Source organism: Micropterus dolomieu, linkage group LG04 (assembly GCF_021292245.1).
Source record: "Micropterus dolomieu isolate WLL.071019.BEF.003 ecotype Adirondacks linkage group LG04, ASM2129224v1, whole genome shotgun sequence".
Classification (NCBI taxonomy): domain Eukaryota; kingdom Metazoa; phylum Chordata; class Actinopteri; order Centrarchiformes; family Centrarchidae; genus Micropterus; species Micropterus dolomieu.
Window position 1 is genome coordinate 10,082,814 of NC_060153.1, and position 17,534 is coordinate 10,100,347.

Here is a 17,534-nt window from a genome sequence, read left to right on the forward strand (position 1 = left end):
AATTTTTCGTGTCTGTGCCCGGAGGCCCAGTGTCTCTTAGTTCATCTATGGTCACAATATTCTTTTTACTAAAAAGCTTCCTTTTTGTGTAGGCCTGAATCAGTAGCCTGGATCAGCTGTGACACTTTGCACAATTTTTCGTCTTTGTTGTGAATCTGTTCAGTCGCAGAAAGAAAACCGACTCTCTGGAGATTCTGTAGAAATCTGGAAATAATTGCGGAGGTGGAACATGAAGAAATGTCTTTGAATAAATGTTCTTTGCCTGAAAGTTACACTGAGAAATATTCAGAGAAAGTCATAGCATCAGAGACTCAATGGCCTTTGCACTCTGTTTTGAGCTTATGGTTACATAAAATCCAGCAGCTGTAAGCTTCGTTTTTGATGGCGCCGCTATTAAGGATTAACTGTATCACAGTCAGACACATCCAAGGCTTCCGGCACCTTTAATGCAGGGCATGATAGTTCCCTCCCTTTGGAATGAAACAGCTCTGACATTTACCAAAGATTTACAGTCAGAGTCAATATTTAATATTACTCGTCTCATGTGCTGAACTTGCATGAACAAGAATGCACTTATTGTAACTTGTTTCAGAACTAAATTGTAATGTAAAGTAATCTCAAATTTACAGTAATCCCATTCACTCAAGTCATATATATATATATATTAGTATCATTTTATTAAGTAATTTAAGAGTTTATAAAAGATGATGCTTTGTTATGAATTAAACTGCCCAACAGTAAATACAAGCACAGCTGAAAAGATTAGTTGATTGAGAGAAATGATTAGCGAACTTTTTGGCCAATCATTAAATTGTTTCTCATGCAAAAATGGCAAACATTTCATAGTTCCAGCTTCACACATGTGAGGATTTGCTGCTTTCCCTTTTAATAATCTTAATTTATTCTTAATGGTTTTGAGGTGTGGACTGTTGGTTGGCCAAAACACAGCACTGTGGAGGTGTCACTTTGGACTCTGGGTGATTGTGATGGCATTTCCTACTACTTTCTCACATAATCAATTAATGGAGAAAATAATCAGCAGATTAATCCATACAAAATCGTTCTATAATTGCTTCACCTCAGCCAACAGCAACAGTAACATCCTACTTTTACATTACGAGTAATTATAATATACATTCTTAATGCAATTTTACAATTTTACAGTGTGGTATTTTACTTAAAATAACCTTCATGCCTTGCTGATACCAGCTTGACAGCCTTAGAAAGATTTCTCTGTGTATACCAGGCTGAAAAAATATTTCTTTATTTTTATGTTTTTATTCTCCACTGCTTGTCTGTGAGTGATGGCAGGGAGTGTCCGCATCAGCACCGCTCTCTCTGTCACATGTTAACACTCTTGTGCCTATGCTGCGCATCAGTGGTGCCCAAGTGATTTATGTCGCCCGCCAGCAGTGGTCTGAAGCAGATCCGACTGAAGACGCTTGAGGAATGGCTTCTGAACGGGACGGATCCAACATAACAAGAAATCTGACCAACCAGTTTGTGCAGCCGGCGTGGCGCATCGCGCTGTGGTCGGTGGCTTACAGCACTGTGCTGGCAGTTGCGGTTTTCGGAAACTTGATTGTGATTTGGATTATTCTGGCGCACAAGCGGATGAGGACTGTCACCAACTATTTCCTGCTGAACTTGGCTTTCTCCGATGTTTCGATGGCTGCGTTCAACACGCTCATCAACTTTATCTACGCGGCTCATGGAGAGTGGTACTTTGGAGAAGTGTACTGCAGGTTTCACAACTTCTTCCCTGTCACAGCTGTGTTCGCCAGCATCTACTCTATGACCGCGATAGCCATCGACAGGTAGTGACTGAATGGTTGAAGATATTATCATGCCAAAGGCAGTCTTATTAGTGAGATTACCCCCCCGCTAATACATTAAAGATTTCTGTATTCTTGTTTTCTATTTCTATATAGGCTAGTGTCTGTCATGCCTCGAGATTATTTTATAACTTGAGATATATTACAATTTTACAATAATCATAATTAATAAACTCTAAAATGTATTCAGTTTACTTTTATTTAAGAATAACTTACAATGAATTTCAACTGAAGATTGTTTCAGTGCTCTGAATGAAAATTAAAAGATTTGTGGCCTCTTTTAAATTGAAGATCAATTGCACAGTAGCCTACATGTGATGACCCCATTATTCCATATAAAAAGAAAGTTTCTATACATTTTATACATGTATACATATACGTTTTTAATTTGATGTTCTAGTATTCAGTTGGAAAACTGGAAAACCTGAAATGCATCATTAGCAAATCACTGGTTTGACTTTGTTAGTCAAAATTTTAACTAAAGTGACATCTAGTTTACTGCAGAGCATACATGTCTGAGCACTTTTTACTCAAAATACCAAAATACATGTATACCTTAGTGGGAAATCAGTGATGACTAGTAGAAGTATCATCACTAATGACTTAAGTCTTCTCAGTGCTCTGATTTCAAACAGTGGTGTGACATTTTGGCGAACCTTTGGCCCATTTTATTAAACAGCCTTGAACTTGTCTTTAGACAGATAATCATCTGAGCAACACAGCAGGTGAGTCACAGTGACCTCTTTTGCAAGATGACAGCTGTAATAATGACCATGCCTATAAAACCCCAGGTCTATGTATCAGGGCAACATATGGAAACTGTCATGATTTGTGATGTCTGCATTTACTAGCATATTTTTCTAGGCTTATGTAGTGACCTCTGACCTGCAGGTACATGGCCATCATCTATCCTCTGAAGCATCGTCTGTCGGCGAAGGCCACTATGGGAGTCATCGTCTGTATCTGGAGCCTGGCTGTGGTTCTGGCCTTCCCTCTCTGCTACTTTTCCACCACCCGAGCTCTGCCCCGCAGGACCCTCTGCTACGTGGCCTGGCCCCGAATGGCCGACGACCCCTTCATGTGAGAACACTGACAGACAAACCCCTTTTCTCTAGCTTATGTCAAGTTTCATTCTCATTAGCATGGCAAAGCTAAGCTGTAATCTAGATTCTCGTATGTTTATTAACCCCCAGACATTTCATCATTCACCCACTCTTCATTGTTCTGATATAAATATACTGGTGATGTGTTTCTCCACTTTTGCAGGTATCATATCATAGTGACAGTTCTAGTCTATGTGCTGCCCTTAGCGGTGATGGGCATCACTTACACCATTGTGGGGGTGACTCTGTGGGGAGGGGAGATCCCAGGAGACTCATCTGATACCTATCATGGACAGCTCAGGGCTAAAAGGAAGGTAAACACCATATTAATTTAATGCAACCAAGATTTTCAACTATGTACATAATAGTTTTATGTTTATCATTACCTATCTTTTTAGCTTTGTTGTCCTTGTACAAAGAAAGAAATGGCTAAAAGAATATTAACAAAATCTTAACCCTAAACTTAAATAATAAATATTCTCTTTTTGTCGTGTTATAATCTCCCGGGGTGCAGAGACACCAATCCACTATAGCAATAATGATCCACATGTTTAGAAAGACCTCTGCTGGTTGGGGAGGAAGCAAAACACATTAAACAGGCGACTAAACATAGCTTGCTGTTCAATTGCAACGGCAGCCTAGAAGAAGAGAAATGCGTCCAGAGGCACTTTTTCTACTGTAAGACGTCATCAGCCGGACTGCACAGTGTGCTTTGCAGCAGCTACTGTGAGGGTTGGCTTGAACAGGGATTAAGGTCATTGCAGCTGTCATGACGAGCAACTATCACGACAGCCCCGGGATTAATGCTAAATAATACAATTGATAAAAAATCACAAATACTGCAGGTTAACACGGCGGTTTATGTCTCTGTAAGAGACAGTGCTAGACAGGGTTAGGTATCTGACGTAATCAGTGAAAAATAGAACACTTTCAGATGAAACACTCATCACGTTTCATCTGAACTCACATTTAGCCTGTTATTTGAGTGTAATGAAGTAAGAAAATATGTAAACTACATAACAAAACAGTGACTTGGAAATAGATTTCCTCCCTAGACTTACATTGGGAATATTATTTTGCTACAACAAACACATACAAATATTCAATCCACATGAGACAGGTGCAGGTTTGCCATTTGGGCTTTATAGAAAAAAATAAATCATCAGAGGCTCAGATTGCTGGCAAAATTGAGCTGTGAGAGATCAAAGAGATTTATAAATGTCAGGAAACAAAGCTATAAGACAATGTCAGGCTTGTTTCAAAGGTCAACGTATAAGATGCTATCTGGGCTGGATAAGAGGAAGTCACAATCATCTCCGTCTAGCAGACGAGCTTCTGTTGATGGTATAATAGCCACCTGCTCCTTTTAACCCCCCGTAGCTCTATATTGTGCGGCGACACACTGATTAGGTCTGTGACGCTCTCATCCGTCCTACCTGGAACCTGCTGGGTCTGGTGCGTCACCACTGACCTTTCCCTCTCTTCGTATGGCAGCCATTCATTGTGATCAGAATGAAGGAAAAGGGACAAACAACATAGCTGCTACTTCAGGGACAATGTGCATATAAAGAGCTGCCAGTACAAAAACTTTTTGTTAGCAGCTGAGATAATGCTCTCCAGGATTTTGCAAAATGTAAACATCTGTGCAGTGTTCTATGAATGTAATTGCAATTATAGTGCTGAATGAGGATAGTCACACAGTTTAGCAGGGTTGGCAGTATTCTGCTGGCAGTGTTAAGCTCTCAAACAGACTTAAGCTCTCTTAAGTTTGTTTGTTTGTGATTTGATTGACCTGAGGCGTCTACCAGAGAGCAGCAGGTCAAACAGATGATGTCCAGGGTGGGATGGGTCTTTTATGGCTGAGAGCTGAATTAGTCTTCCAAAGAGGGCAGAAAGGAGGGCTCTCCTTACCAGATGTTTGCTGTGATGCTGTTTTGGGTTTTCCAACTGAAAACAGGGCAAAGAAGAAGAGCTGTTTTTATCTTATTCAGGCATTCATGTGTGAACAGAGGTCTCTCAGAGGACTAAAATGACTTGGGAACGCAAAACATTATTTGTTAAATGTAGTCACAGTTTCACCGCTCTCATCAACCTTTGTCATGTCTTCAGCTGCAGCAGGGTCTAATAAACTCATGCTACCAACCACCAGACACACTTCTGTTGAACATAGTGAGGCATTTAGTGGCTCAAGAGCATGATGGGTTTATTTCTCAGAAGTTCTGTAAGAAGTTGGTAAAGAGTTAAAATGAGATAGAATATTGTACATTCATCAGGTCACAAACTTTACTCCAAATGAATGCTAATGTTTCTTGGTGTCTGCTATATGTGAAAATAAGCATCTGGCATTTCAAATTATAAAGTTTCGTATGTGTTAGAAAGCAGTCTAACATGTTTGCCGTTAAAACTTTATAATATGATATGTCTGATGTGTTTACAGTTTGTTCCGCTGCTCCCAAGTGGCAACAACAAACAAAACCCTAAATTCAATCTATGTAACTTAGATGGAGGAGGTGCTATGGTAAGGCTTCTGTTATCTCATGGAAGTGACTTGCTCTCATGCAAAACTAGCAAGCCAGGTTAGCAAGCTATGTTTTTTATTATTTATTTATTTATTATTTTTATTATTTATTTTTACAACATACACAATTAAGGCTCTCATAAAATTACAATGAGAAGTTTCCAGTAGCTTGACATTTCAGCGCTTAAAATCAGTGAAATGAGCTCCATTTTGTGGGCATTGAGTTGGCTCAGATGCTCCGTAGGGGAGAAGTTCTTTAAATCAAATGGGAGAGTTTACATTGGTACTTAAAACCCTCTGACATGAATGATGATTTCTTCTTGTCTTGTTTTATGGGATACTTACAGTTATATTCCGTATGCTATTTTTTCATGTCGTGAGCTCCGACTGCATTCTTTATTTTGATTATTTTGATCATTGTTGCACTTCATTATGCTCTAAAACATGCCTGTGCTTGACTGCAACACTACTGTAGCTTGTATGCTGAGGAAAGCTGTCTAGTTGGGGTGATGTCCTGCCAATAATGCTGATATTTCTCTCATTTCTCTTGCAGGTGGTGAAGATGATGATCATAGTAGTGGCGACCTTTGCCCTCTGCTGGCTGCCTTATCATGTCTACTTCATTGTGACGGGTCTCAACAAGCAGCTGATCAAGTGGAAGTCTATCCAGCAGGTTTACCTTTCAGTGCTGTGGCTGGCAATGAGCTCCACCATGTACAACCCCATCATCTACTGCTGCCTCAACAGCAGGTGAGTACAAATAAGTCCCCCCAACAAAACACACATGTATGCATAAATATATATACACACAGCAGCACGATTACATGTCAGGGGTTGATATGGCCGCAGGTTCCGGGCCGGCTTCAAGCGGGTTTTCCGCTGGTGTCCCTTTGTCCGGGTCTCAAGCTACGATGAGCTGGAACTCCAAAACACAAGACTTCGACCGGGTCACCAGAGCAGCATGTGCACCCTCTCTCGGGTCGGCACCAGCATCCTCAGCAAAGACAAGAGCACTTGCTCTCGAGGACACAGGTCAAGACTCAGCTCTGAGCCCACTAATAAAGACAGTTAGTTGTCTCCAGCTGAATGCTCACTAGGTTTGTTTGATACATTCTTTTGAGCTGACAAATGCTGATGGGTTTGTTTTTTGTTTACTCATTGAACTTTTAAATATTATTATTATCAACTCTGATCGGTGTGGTGAACATTTATAAATCTGAGCACAGTGTTGAGTTTCGCACTGCACGAGAGGTTTTTAAACTTATAGAGGGGAGCGGGTGAGTTGCACGGGAGGCAGAGATACTGCATATATTTTTTTCTGAAGTGAGGGGCCCACAGTGTCAGATTTTGAAAACCCCTGTCTCTGTAGCAGAGTGAGTAATATCAGCCATGGTGGGGTATTTTTTTTCAAATGACTATCAAAATTGATAAAATGGAATCTTAATCAGTTTTGACAAATAATTGAAAACATGCGTATCATCCTGATGTTAGATATAACAAAATATCTCATTTTTTTGACATCATTGCCTTTCATTGATTTGAAGTTTATTTTGGAGGGTAATTTGTTTAAATTATAAATTGCTGCTGTTCATTAGATACTTTTCAAAATTTTCTAAAATGTATCTAGGTCGGCTTGTTTGTGTAATTAGACTAAATAATGTCAGGCAAGTTCCAATTTTGTAAAATCCCAAAAAAAGGTATTTCATCCAGTCAGTAAGAGATAATTGATAATTGAAAGTGGATTTTTAACAATGGTATTACGGGAAAGTAATCAGCATTTAATTAGTACAATGGTCCCTAAATAGCCTACATTATGTTTGCTTCCATGTTTATGTTCTGTACTTTATTTTGTCTGATTAATTTTACTAAGCTTCTGGTGTAAAACATGGTTGATAGTTTGAGCCAAGGTATTTTAAAACTCTGCATGATTATTATATCCAGATATTTTAAATATGTTTCTAATATATTTTTATTTTGGTGTCAAACTTCAAATTCATCACTGGTTCATATTGACTTAATAACAAATACACAAACCATTCATTTGTGTATTTGACACAACACCATTCAGTGTTGTTGCTCTTCTGTTGGTAAAATATCACACATAACTCAAAAAGTCATTCAGCTGTCATACATCTCTTTATTAGTACTTTTTTAAAGTAATGCAAAGATACTTTGTCAGCATCCTGAACTGTATACTTCAAGCTGATTTTGAATTTTTTCATTTTGTTTGTTTAATGTTACACTCAATATGATATTATATTTCATAGTAGTGTATTTAAGGTAGAATATATTTAATGTCATCAGACCATTACTAAGTGGATTTTAACAGTATTAATGCTGCTCTATCAGCAATGATGCACTTAAATCTAGTGAGACTGATACTAAAGGATCCTGGTTGGATGTTACCTGCATTTCATGAAAGAATGTACATTCACAAGTGCTTGCTGCTGTAATTTTTGTCAGTTGAAGAAAGCATGTGCCATTTTAAAATATTGAGACTTTTTGGGACTTTTGTATATAGTAAGTGTATGTACATTGTGTGTGTTATAATAATTTTGTGCACACTCAAACACACAGGCACAAATTATGTATATATTTTATGGTGATGATGTGTTTTATTGTTGTATTATGATGAAAAAAAGCATTTAACATTGCATCTGTGTCTTTGTTATATTTTATTTCAATTATGTGTGATAATAGTGTTGTATTGTTCTGCATGGACCAACGATGGTGCACAGTGGTATACACTGCTTGTATCAGTATCAGTCTGATGAGAAGTAAATTGTATCTCTCTAAATTACTAAAAAGCTGTCTTTTTGTTTTTACATTTTACATGTTATTTATTTCTCCCACCATCCAAAGATATGCAGTCTAGGTTGATTGGTTACCCTAAATTTTCCTTAGGTGTGAGTGTTTGTTCGTCTATGTGTTGGTGTGGCCCTGTGATGGACTGGTGCCCGAATCAAATCAAGATATTGTGGTTTAAGTCATACACTGGAAGTACAGCAATTTACCAACAAATTTGCCTACCTAAAAAAAAAAAGTGAACCAATCTTAAACAATTGGTTCAAAGTAGGAGGTGGGATCCAGCCTGCATTTGATGACTTACAGTAACTGTTTGCAAACTAGTCATTGTAGTTGTCACATGAAAAGATACTTATAGGTCAGTCTTGGAACGTACATACAGTACATAAAAAGTATGAAGCAAAACAAGGTACAGTTCAACCACTTTATTTAAAAAAGAAAATCTATTTAGAAAGCCCATCTAAAAGCAGAAAATGGCTTATTTTGGTGCTCCCTGGTGGCCTTGGGGTTAAGCATAGACAATGCCGACCATGAACCTACTTCCTCTACACAGCTCCTGTCTGTTTCCCTTCTCTCTACAGTCATTTGCTGTCTTCTCTCTGCTTTGCACTCTCTAATAAAGGCATAAAATGTCACACAAAAAAATTAAACAAAAGAAATAGCCTTATCTCAGAAATATTGATATTAATATATTTTTGCTGGTATGTGTAAAGAAAGGGTGATTTCATTGTATAACTCACAAAATGGTAGACTGTGACATGACTGTATTTTTGCACTGGCTGCAAAAGTTGGCAGGCATCACAGCAAAACCGATTGTTCATAGCTAAACAGTATAAACACAGCATTTTTTTTGTGTCGTAATAACTCCCGGGTTAGACTGAGATGTTAAATGCTTTTGCTCAACAGTTAAAGGTTCAGTGTGTAATATTTCTGAGGCTCTATTGACAGAAATACAATATAAGATCCATAAATATGTTTTCAGTGGTGTATAAAGACCGCGGTGCTGAAGTTGTCTGTTTTCTGCTGGACAGGTAATTAACATTGTTTGTCAAATGAAATCTGTTGTTTGATAGCTTTAGCTAGAAGCTGGCCATAATCACAGAGAGCCCTGACATGTTTCTCCTGTCAGTGGTGTGAAATATGGATTAATTTCACGGCGCTTAACGTTACTTATTTTCCAGCCTGTGGTTTGGCTTTACCGGATACGTTAGCGAGACAATCAGCTGATCAGTAACGTTAATTGGCAATAAAACCGTAAGTTAGCTTAGAGCATGACAGAAGCATCAGCCAGCTAAACTTTTACTGACTGGTAGAAAAGCATTTATTGTGAATTAAATTAATCCAACTAACATAACACCACAAGCCAAAGCTCAGCGCTGGAGAATAAACCAATCCAACTAACTGCTAATGGTGATATATAACAAGACCGTGTGCCTATCAAGTGACCAATAATAAATACTTTCCGAATTTGCATTAAAAAAACTTATTGGATATTGCTTCACCACTGTGCTCACAAATTTGTAATTTTTAATTTCACATGCTAAATGCCCATTACAACGTTGCAAAATTTTACCACAAGCTGAAATTATGGCTGTCAGTACTACTTTGTGTTTCTTTTGTATTTCAAAAAAATTAAAAAGACATTTTGTTAATATTTGCAGATTGTTTATCTATTTAAGCAAAGCGAGAGGAGCTGATCCTCACCAGCCAATGCCTTTGTAAACTTCATGTATTATGTGGCTTATAATGGACTGTGCAGAAACAGTGAGGCTTACATTGTCCTGGTATCTGTCATACTTGATGCACTAGATGTGATCGTGTTTGAGAATTTCAGTTACTTTAGTATGTTAGTCCAGATGAGCCAACCCTCCCAAGATGTAAGATAATGTATTATAGGAGTGTGATACATCATGTACCACTTTTCATGTGGCTGTTGTTTATTAATGAAAAAGTAACAATAATATTGAAAAAAAAAATGGTTTTACATAATTTCTTTAATTTCTTAATATATCTAAAAGAAACGTACGTGATTTATTGTGTGGCAATCTCTTTTATCTCATAGATGACATCTTTGTCCTGCATAGCTATACTGCTCGCTTTGAGGGGGGTACAATTAGCAACCCTCACCACTAGATGTCACTAGAACTCACACACTGAACCTTTAAAGGAAAAAAAGAGATAAAGCCACAAGCACCAACACAAGCCACTGGGTGGAGACATCAGCTGTGGACCTAAAGAGATGGAAACAAAAAGAGGGAGATGAATACACAGTATTGTATATCAAAATATATTTTAGGCCCTGAAAATCAATTTTCTCAATCAGCTTCTTATTACAATGCAAGGTGGTCCTATGAAGATAACATTTCCTGCCTCTAAGCACCAATTAACAATATTTGCATCAAACTCTGATGAAAGTAGTTTGCTATAATGTTGTCTGTGCTGTCAAAATCAAATCTGATTAAACCACACACACACACACACACACACACACACACAAGGGAATAAAGGCTTTTTTTCTGGTATACTTAATTGTTGCTTATTTAGTCATTCATATTAAACGTTTTAGAGAAATACTAAAGATCTGAAGTCATGTTGTCAGAGGCTCTAAACTATCATCCATCATTGTGGAACTTAAAGGGTAACTTTGGTATTTTCTAACCTGGACCTTAAATTACCATGTTTTTGTGTCCACGTTTTTGCCTCACCGCTTTCCCCTTGGGAGGGCAAATCCCACTGTTTATATAAGGTGGTCAATTCACATAATACCTAGCAATCTCTTAACATTTGGAACTTAGTTACCAGTTCACTCCGCTCCCACTGACAAGAAAACAGGTCAGGGTTATTCACACATTTATTTATAACAATCAAAAACAACCAAAAGAAACATTCCTAGAAAGAAAGAAATCCTCTACTTGGTTTGGCCCAGTGATGTCATCCATGACCACCCTATTCCTATAAAACAGGAAATGCTTAGGCCGGCCCCTCCCCAATTGTACTGCATGGTGGAACTGAACAAAAGAAGTATTAACCAAGGGCGTAAGCCAGAGATCGGACAGTGAAGCCAAACCAAAGCCTGCATGGAGGGATCCATGTAGGCCCAAAAATGACGTCAAAACCCTGTGACACCCCATCGCACATGTGAGATGTAACCGTATTGCTTGGATTATAAACTCTCAGCTATCAAAAAAAAAAAAAACTATCAGAGCAATCAGTGTTGCTGCTTTGGTGTTTGACAGGTGAACCTTGTAGGTGGGCTGATTAAACAGTGACGATCCGAGTCAAACACACTGAGCCATGAAACTTTTTGTTGGCACATTTATACAGCTACCAGAACAACAGTGTTTCTGCAGTTGTTCTATGTCATTAAACCACGGTTACGCTGCGCGATAATGCGCAGCAGACGCTGATGCCAACAGGAAGTGGCCCTGTAGTAGTATTTTATTGGTCTAAAGCTGGCTTCACTGCTCTCCATTCAAAACAGCGGGGTGGCTTTGTCCAGTAATATACTGTCTATGGTATTAACACAGGAAAACAATTAAACCATGTTTAAATTTGCAACCTAATAAAATGGAGCTGTGTGTTTACTCTAACTTATCATATGCTTTACTGTCGACCGTAAAATAATGCAAACACAAACAAGCCAGGATAGCAAGTGGTGCACTTTTACACAAGCTATGGTAAATTACAAAAAAAAAGAAACTCATAAACTAGAAGGTAATGGCCTGTATGGGACAAATGGTGAGCAAACCCACTTTGTCACAAGGATCCTTTTGATTTTTTCACCAGAAACAGTCGCTCTTGTCAAAGCCTCCAGACTCTATTGATAACAATAGTAATTTTACAAACACGGGAGTTGCTGGTGTACCTCAGCCCTGGTCAGTTATTTTATTTGTGTTATTGTGTGACTTTGGTGTTTTTGTTTGCTTGTGTTATTGTGTGACTTAAGTTTTTTTAAAGGGTTTAAAACAACTAAAGTCACACAAATAAACTAAGCGATCGAGGCAGAGGTAGACCAGAGAGGTAAAATTACTATTTATGACGAGCTATTTTAGTGACTTGTTTCTGGTTAAACAAAAAGGATCTAACTCTCTTGTTTAGATATAGATAACCAAACTCACTGTTGGTAATAATTATGGGATTGAGTAAAATATGTAATTATCAATAAAATGTGAGTCTTACCGTGAAAAGATGTAACAGTTGTGCGAGCTGTACAGTTCTGAGTGTTTCAAAACAATCTCCGTGTAGGATTGGTCATCGTGCGCTATTTCCTTTATTTCCTCCACAGTGAAGACTTCAGCTGGAGATATGAGAGCAGAGTCCTTTTCGCTGCAAATGTCTCCCAGGTTGACAAGGAAGCAAGAAGTGATGTTAAAGATGACAACTTCGTCCAAATCTAGCATATCCTTTACCTCATTATAGCTTGACTGAACTTCAATGAACCTTCCAAGTCTCACATTTGAGCCCTTTTCTGCTTTGTATTGTTTTTCTGACAAAACATACATAGTCTTGCACTGATTTGGACTCAGCAGTGTCATGGAATCCATGAGCAGGAAATGAAGAGACTTGAAATGGAAGTGGTCTTCATAGAAGCTAACATTCACGCCCGATGTCTTCACTGCATGGTCCAATTTGTTTTTAAATGTTTCATCTGCGTTAACATATGCCATAAGTGCAGAAGTATGTTCTTTTTGTTTTCCATGTAACAGCTTTGAACACTGGGTATTTGTATTCCATGCTTTCTGGAATGTTTTACTGCCAATTAGCTCTTGTTTTAACAGATCTGAATGGATAAACTTTTCCAGTGCCTCGTTACGGCATCCACTGTACATGTCATCTACAGCATCTGGGGCCATGTCCAGTTCCAGCGGTGTTGCGCTCTCTGCAGTCTCCTTTAATTGAGCATGGAATTCAAAATATAGGTTCAAGAGAAGAGAATACATGTTTTTTTCTTCATAATATGACAACCAGTTTTGAATGGCTCTTTGTAAGAGAAATAATACTTACTTTGTAATAGAGAGCTGTGAAAATGATTGCAGCAAGATTAAGTTTTCTTCTGTCCCACATTATTCTTGTCTTCTCTATGCACAAACCGCTAAAACAGAAATCAAAGAAAAGCACAGCAGGACCAAACTTGAATAAAACGTTCCATGACGCTATACACAGTCCAGAAGTAGGATGATCTGTCTCATTGCTCAAATACTTTGTTTAGACAAGCCCTTAATCCACCCTTATCAGCTCTCCTTCCTCGGAACATGAAAGATCGAAGCAAATATTTTTCTTATCTTCTATCTAAAAGTAAATCATGAAAATGCTGACAATCTCATACCTGAAACAAGGAAAGTGAATTTCTTGGAGCAACTCAGAAAATCAAGTCCATGTACATCAAACTGCAGGGGTGTGGTCATTCTCAGCTTGGGGAAATGGAAAACCTTATCTCACTTAGCAACTCCTTCTCGTTTCCTGCTGCAGGAAATAACTGCGAGCCTCTAAGACCTGTTGAGATACCTGTTCTGCTAAAGCTATGTACAGAAGATCTTGCTGATTTTTTTCAAGATATTTTATAACCCAGACAAGCCTAAATGTTCCAAACTAGTAATAAACTAGTGTGAATGCTGACTCAGCACTAGTATTGCAGTTTAGCTTCCAGATTTTTTCTAGCAATGTATTTCAGCTCTCAGCTTCTTTAGGTAGTCCAGTTCAGCTTAAAATTGTGCCAGTTTTACATATAACCTTCCAGGTTTTTCAGAAGTGCAATGCAATGCATTTGGGCATTAAGATTTTTTCAGGCAACTTATTTCACATTTTTTACATTCAGCAGTGCTTAGCAATTCATTTTAGCTGTCAGCAAACTACTAAAATAAATTAAATTGTAAGATAAATAGAAAAACAAAAAAAACACAGGCTAGGTCAAATTGAGTGGAGACATTAAGCTAACTGTGCGTGTCTTTTTTGATTGTGAGAAACATGATAATCAATTCATATTAAAATAATACTTCATACAGGCATTTACATTCTGTATGGAAGGAATGAACAAATATGTTTCTTATCGGAAATGTAGTACAGAACCGCTTTGTGAAATGTAATGAAATTAAAAATTAAATGAATGTTGAAAATCCATTTCATCCAGTTTTCTTTGCTGTTCCCTACAGGACTTGTCACTTCCTTCATCCCTTGTTGGTCCAGTATGAGCCTGCTGAAGCTCAGATATGCAGAGCACTGAACTGTTCAGTTTGAATGGCAGGAGCTGAAGGACCAATGATTGACAACATAGCCTACCATCCTGTCATCCATGGGTAACACTTTTCACTGACCTGCATGAACCATACACATATTCTAGTTGTTATCAAGTTAAAATGCCAGTACTATTTCGTAGAAATGTATTTCATTTATGTTGCCTATTTGTGCAGCACATGGAGATAAAACATTACAAGTATCAGGTAGCATAAGAGTTCGAGTGTGTGTGTGTGTCATATTCTATATATGTTTATTAAAGCAGAAGAAAATATATATTTGTTTATTAAAGCAGAAGAAAATGTAACGCTATACACAGCTATAGTAATAACATCATAACTAAACATGGTAAGTTGATGTAACTCACAAATTATTTGGTCGAATAGTTGTGTTAAAGATTAAGATTGTTGTTATTTGCATAGCATTTGTAAAAATTAGCTTAATGTTTGGCTTAAAACTAAATGCAACATATTTGATCATATGCCCCGTTCACCTAAGACTAGCATGAGTGGCACAAGTGTCCATTTTTAGACATATGCCTTATGAATGTATGTTTTTTTTATTATAGTTAAATGGCATACACAGGTGCTTATTGTTAGTGTGAGGCCTAGTACTGTGTGAATTGATTTTAATTACTGAATATTGGTTTGTGATAAAACATAATTATGAGCAAATATAAGTGGTACTAACAATAATTATAATTGTATTTTCTGTTTTTATTGTGTTTTTATATTTTCTAAGTCAATACTCTTTTCCTATTAGATCTACATTACACTGTTACTGTTTTCCCTCAACAAATAAATCAGAGTTGGTTTAATATTGACTTAAAAGCATATTCCTTTTGCAGTTGTCTGCTCGGCTATTTTATGGGAAGAGGGATACTGTTGTTGTTCCCGTAAACCCTGCCATCAGCGATGATGATAGCTCAGAGGAAGAAGACAATGATGTGGCAGATCCCGACTTCCTTCCACCCACCCACAACCTGGACATCGGTGGCCCTTCTGCCAAAAGGAAGTGCGTGCGGCTTGCAGTGGAGGTGCTTGTAGATGAGGACCTGGATGAAAACGAGGACCTGGACGAAAATGATGAAAATCAAGAGCCGGCAAAGAGGCCAGCCAACAAAAGGAAGCCAGAACCCCGGCGAACTCTCTGGAAGAAGGTTGACCTGGACAACCCACCCCTGCCTGAATACCAGCACATTCCCCCTGACTTCATCCAAAGTCCATTTGATTATTTCAGCAGGTACTTCAGTCACGAAGTAATCTTGCACGTAACATATCAAACCAACTTAAATGCAACCCAGATGAACATCAACACCACCTTTGCCACCACTGAGGATGAAATTATGAACTTTGTGGCTATACTCATCTACATGGGGATTGCTGAGCTGCCCTCCGTTGATGACTACTGGGCAATGGAGACCAGGGTCTCACAAGTTGCAAAACTGATGTCATCCAAGCGCTTCAAGTTATTGAAGAGGGTTGTCCACTTCAATAACAATGATCGCTTCTTCAAAGTCTGGCCATTGTTCAACTATCTGGTTACTGCCTTCAGAAAAGAGCCAGAGACCCCCAAGCAGTCTGTTGATGAGGTGATGGTTGCCTACAAAGGCAAGACTGCTGGCAACCTGAGGCAGTACATAAAATCCAAGCCAGACAAATGGGGTTTTATTATTCGCCATTATATACCTCAAGAGCAAGAACTGCCGGTACACAGGAACAGTCAGGGACAACAGGACTGGCAATGCTCCACTCAGGCCCATCAAAAAGAGATGATGAAGAAGGCTGTCCCTCGTGGTACCTGTGACTACATCACTAGTGATGATGGGATCCTGATGGTCAGGTGGAAAGACAACAAGGTTGTCACTCTGATGTCAACAGACATGGGGGTAGAGCCTTGGTCCTCAGTCTACAGGTAGTGCAGTGAAACCAAGCGAAAGGGACAAGTGAGCTGTCCATATCTCATCAAGAGCTATAATGCAAACATGGGAGGGATTGACAAGAGTGACATGCTGGTCCACCTCTACCGCACTCCCTTGAGAGCCAAGAGATGGTACATGTGGCTCTTTGCATATGCCATTGATGTCAGCCTCACTAATGCCTGGATAATATATAGGCGTGACAGCAAGGCTTTTGGTGTGAATGATGGCCTGTCACTGAAGAACTTCAGGATCCAGGTGTTCAAGACAGCCAGTAGCTCAAAGTCAATGACATCTCGACCCCGCAGGAGCTCAGCACCACTGTCAGGCAGTTCCAGCACCTCTGCTGATATCCCCAAGCCTATCCGGGGACACCGCAGTCACGTGCCACACTACTCTGTGCGGTTTGATGCGTCACTGTTCCATGCCCCTGTCTATAGCAAAAGCCGCCATACCTGCAAGCAATGCAGCAGGAAGGGTAACATCATGAGGTCAAACCTTCTCTGCAGGGTCAGCCAGCTCCATCTGTGCCTCAATGCTGAGCGCAACTGCTTTGTCAAGTAGCATGAAGCAGTTGCCTAAGTGACTGAAATGGCCTGAACTTGACTGACACGAGAAGAAATGAGTTCATTATGCAATGTTCCTAAATGGTCTATGACAGTGGCCAGTATTTGTTCCTCAGGAGAAAAACATGTTCTTATAGTTTTTATACATGCACTTTTTAAAAAACAAAACAAAATGTGTTTAATGTTTAACCATGATCCTCATGGCTGCTGATATTTTATTTGTTGTTTAGAATTATTTTGTATTCATCAAGTATTTATGATTTATTTATTTTTCTTTGATCAATTATAAAGTTTGTTTCACATATTATTATTTATTTACAATTTCCTTTGCCAATGTTTTGACTGTTACTGTTGTAACAAGTGGTCTTGTTATCGGTTCCAGAAACGGTTCTGAACTGAATGTTATGTGTATGTGTATTTGTTGTGTTTTTCTTGTATGACAGTCATGCCAGTATCAGTACCTCAAGACAGAGATGTCTCTAAATAAATGTTCCATGCAGTTTGTGTGTTTTTCTTGCTTTTATGTTCATATTTTGATAGCGACTGGTCGTTGTCGTC

At 38.6% G+C, this 17,534-nt stretch overlaps 3 protein-coding genes across 4 annotated transcripts; 2 read left to right on the forward strand and 1 right to left on the reverse strand.

Moving 5' to 3' along the window:
- The first annotated feature begins 1,449 nt into the window (after positions 1-1,449).
- On the forward strand, positions 1,450-6,564 carry tacr3l (tachykinin receptor 3-like). Its single transcript, XM_046047672.1, has 5 exons — positions 1,450-1,817; positions 2,727-2,915; positions 3,102-3,252; positions 6,010-6,206; positions 6,306-6,564. The coding sequence occupies exons 1-5, from the start codon at positions 1,450-1,452 to the stop codon at positions 6,526-6,528; spliced, it is 1,128 nt and encodes a 375-aa protein (XP_045903628.1). The 3' UTR covers positions 6,529-6,564.
- A 3,235-nt stretch (positions 6,565-9,799) lies between these two features.
- Positions 9,800-13,661, reverse strand: si:ch211-145b13.6 (ecto-ADP-ribosyltransferase 5). The gene is made up of 4 exons (XM_046048436.1): positions 13,588-13,661; positions 13,266-13,353; positions 12,441-13,150; positions 9,800-10,492 (listed from the first exon to the last, which is right to left on the reverse strand). The coding sequence occupies exons 2-4, from the start codon at positions 13,323-13,325 to the stop codon at positions 10,423-10,425; spliced, it is 840 nt and encodes a 279-aa protein (XP_045904392.1). The 5' UTR covers positions 13,326-13,353; positions 13,588-13,661; the 3' UTR covers positions 9,800-10,422.
- On the forward strand, positions 12,503-17,476 carry LOC123970405. Of its 2 annotated transcripts, XM_046048437.1 has the most exons (3): positions 12,503-13,180; positions 14,411-14,554; positions 15,340-17,476. In XM_046048437.1, the coding sequence occupies exon 3, from the start codon at positions 15,796-15,798 to the stop codon at positions 16,408-16,410; it is 615 nt and encodes a 204-aa protein (XP_045904393.1). In that variant the 5' UTR covers positions 12,503-13,180; positions 14,411-14,554; positions 15,340-15,795; the 3' UTR covers positions 16,411-17,476. The 2 variants fall into 2 exon arrangements, with proteins under 2 accessions (XP_045904393.1, XP_045904394.1); XM_046048438.1 differs by lacking the exon at positions 12,503-13,180 and having other exon boundaries at positions 14,349-14,554.
- Positions 17,477-17,534: the final 58 nt, after the last annotated feature.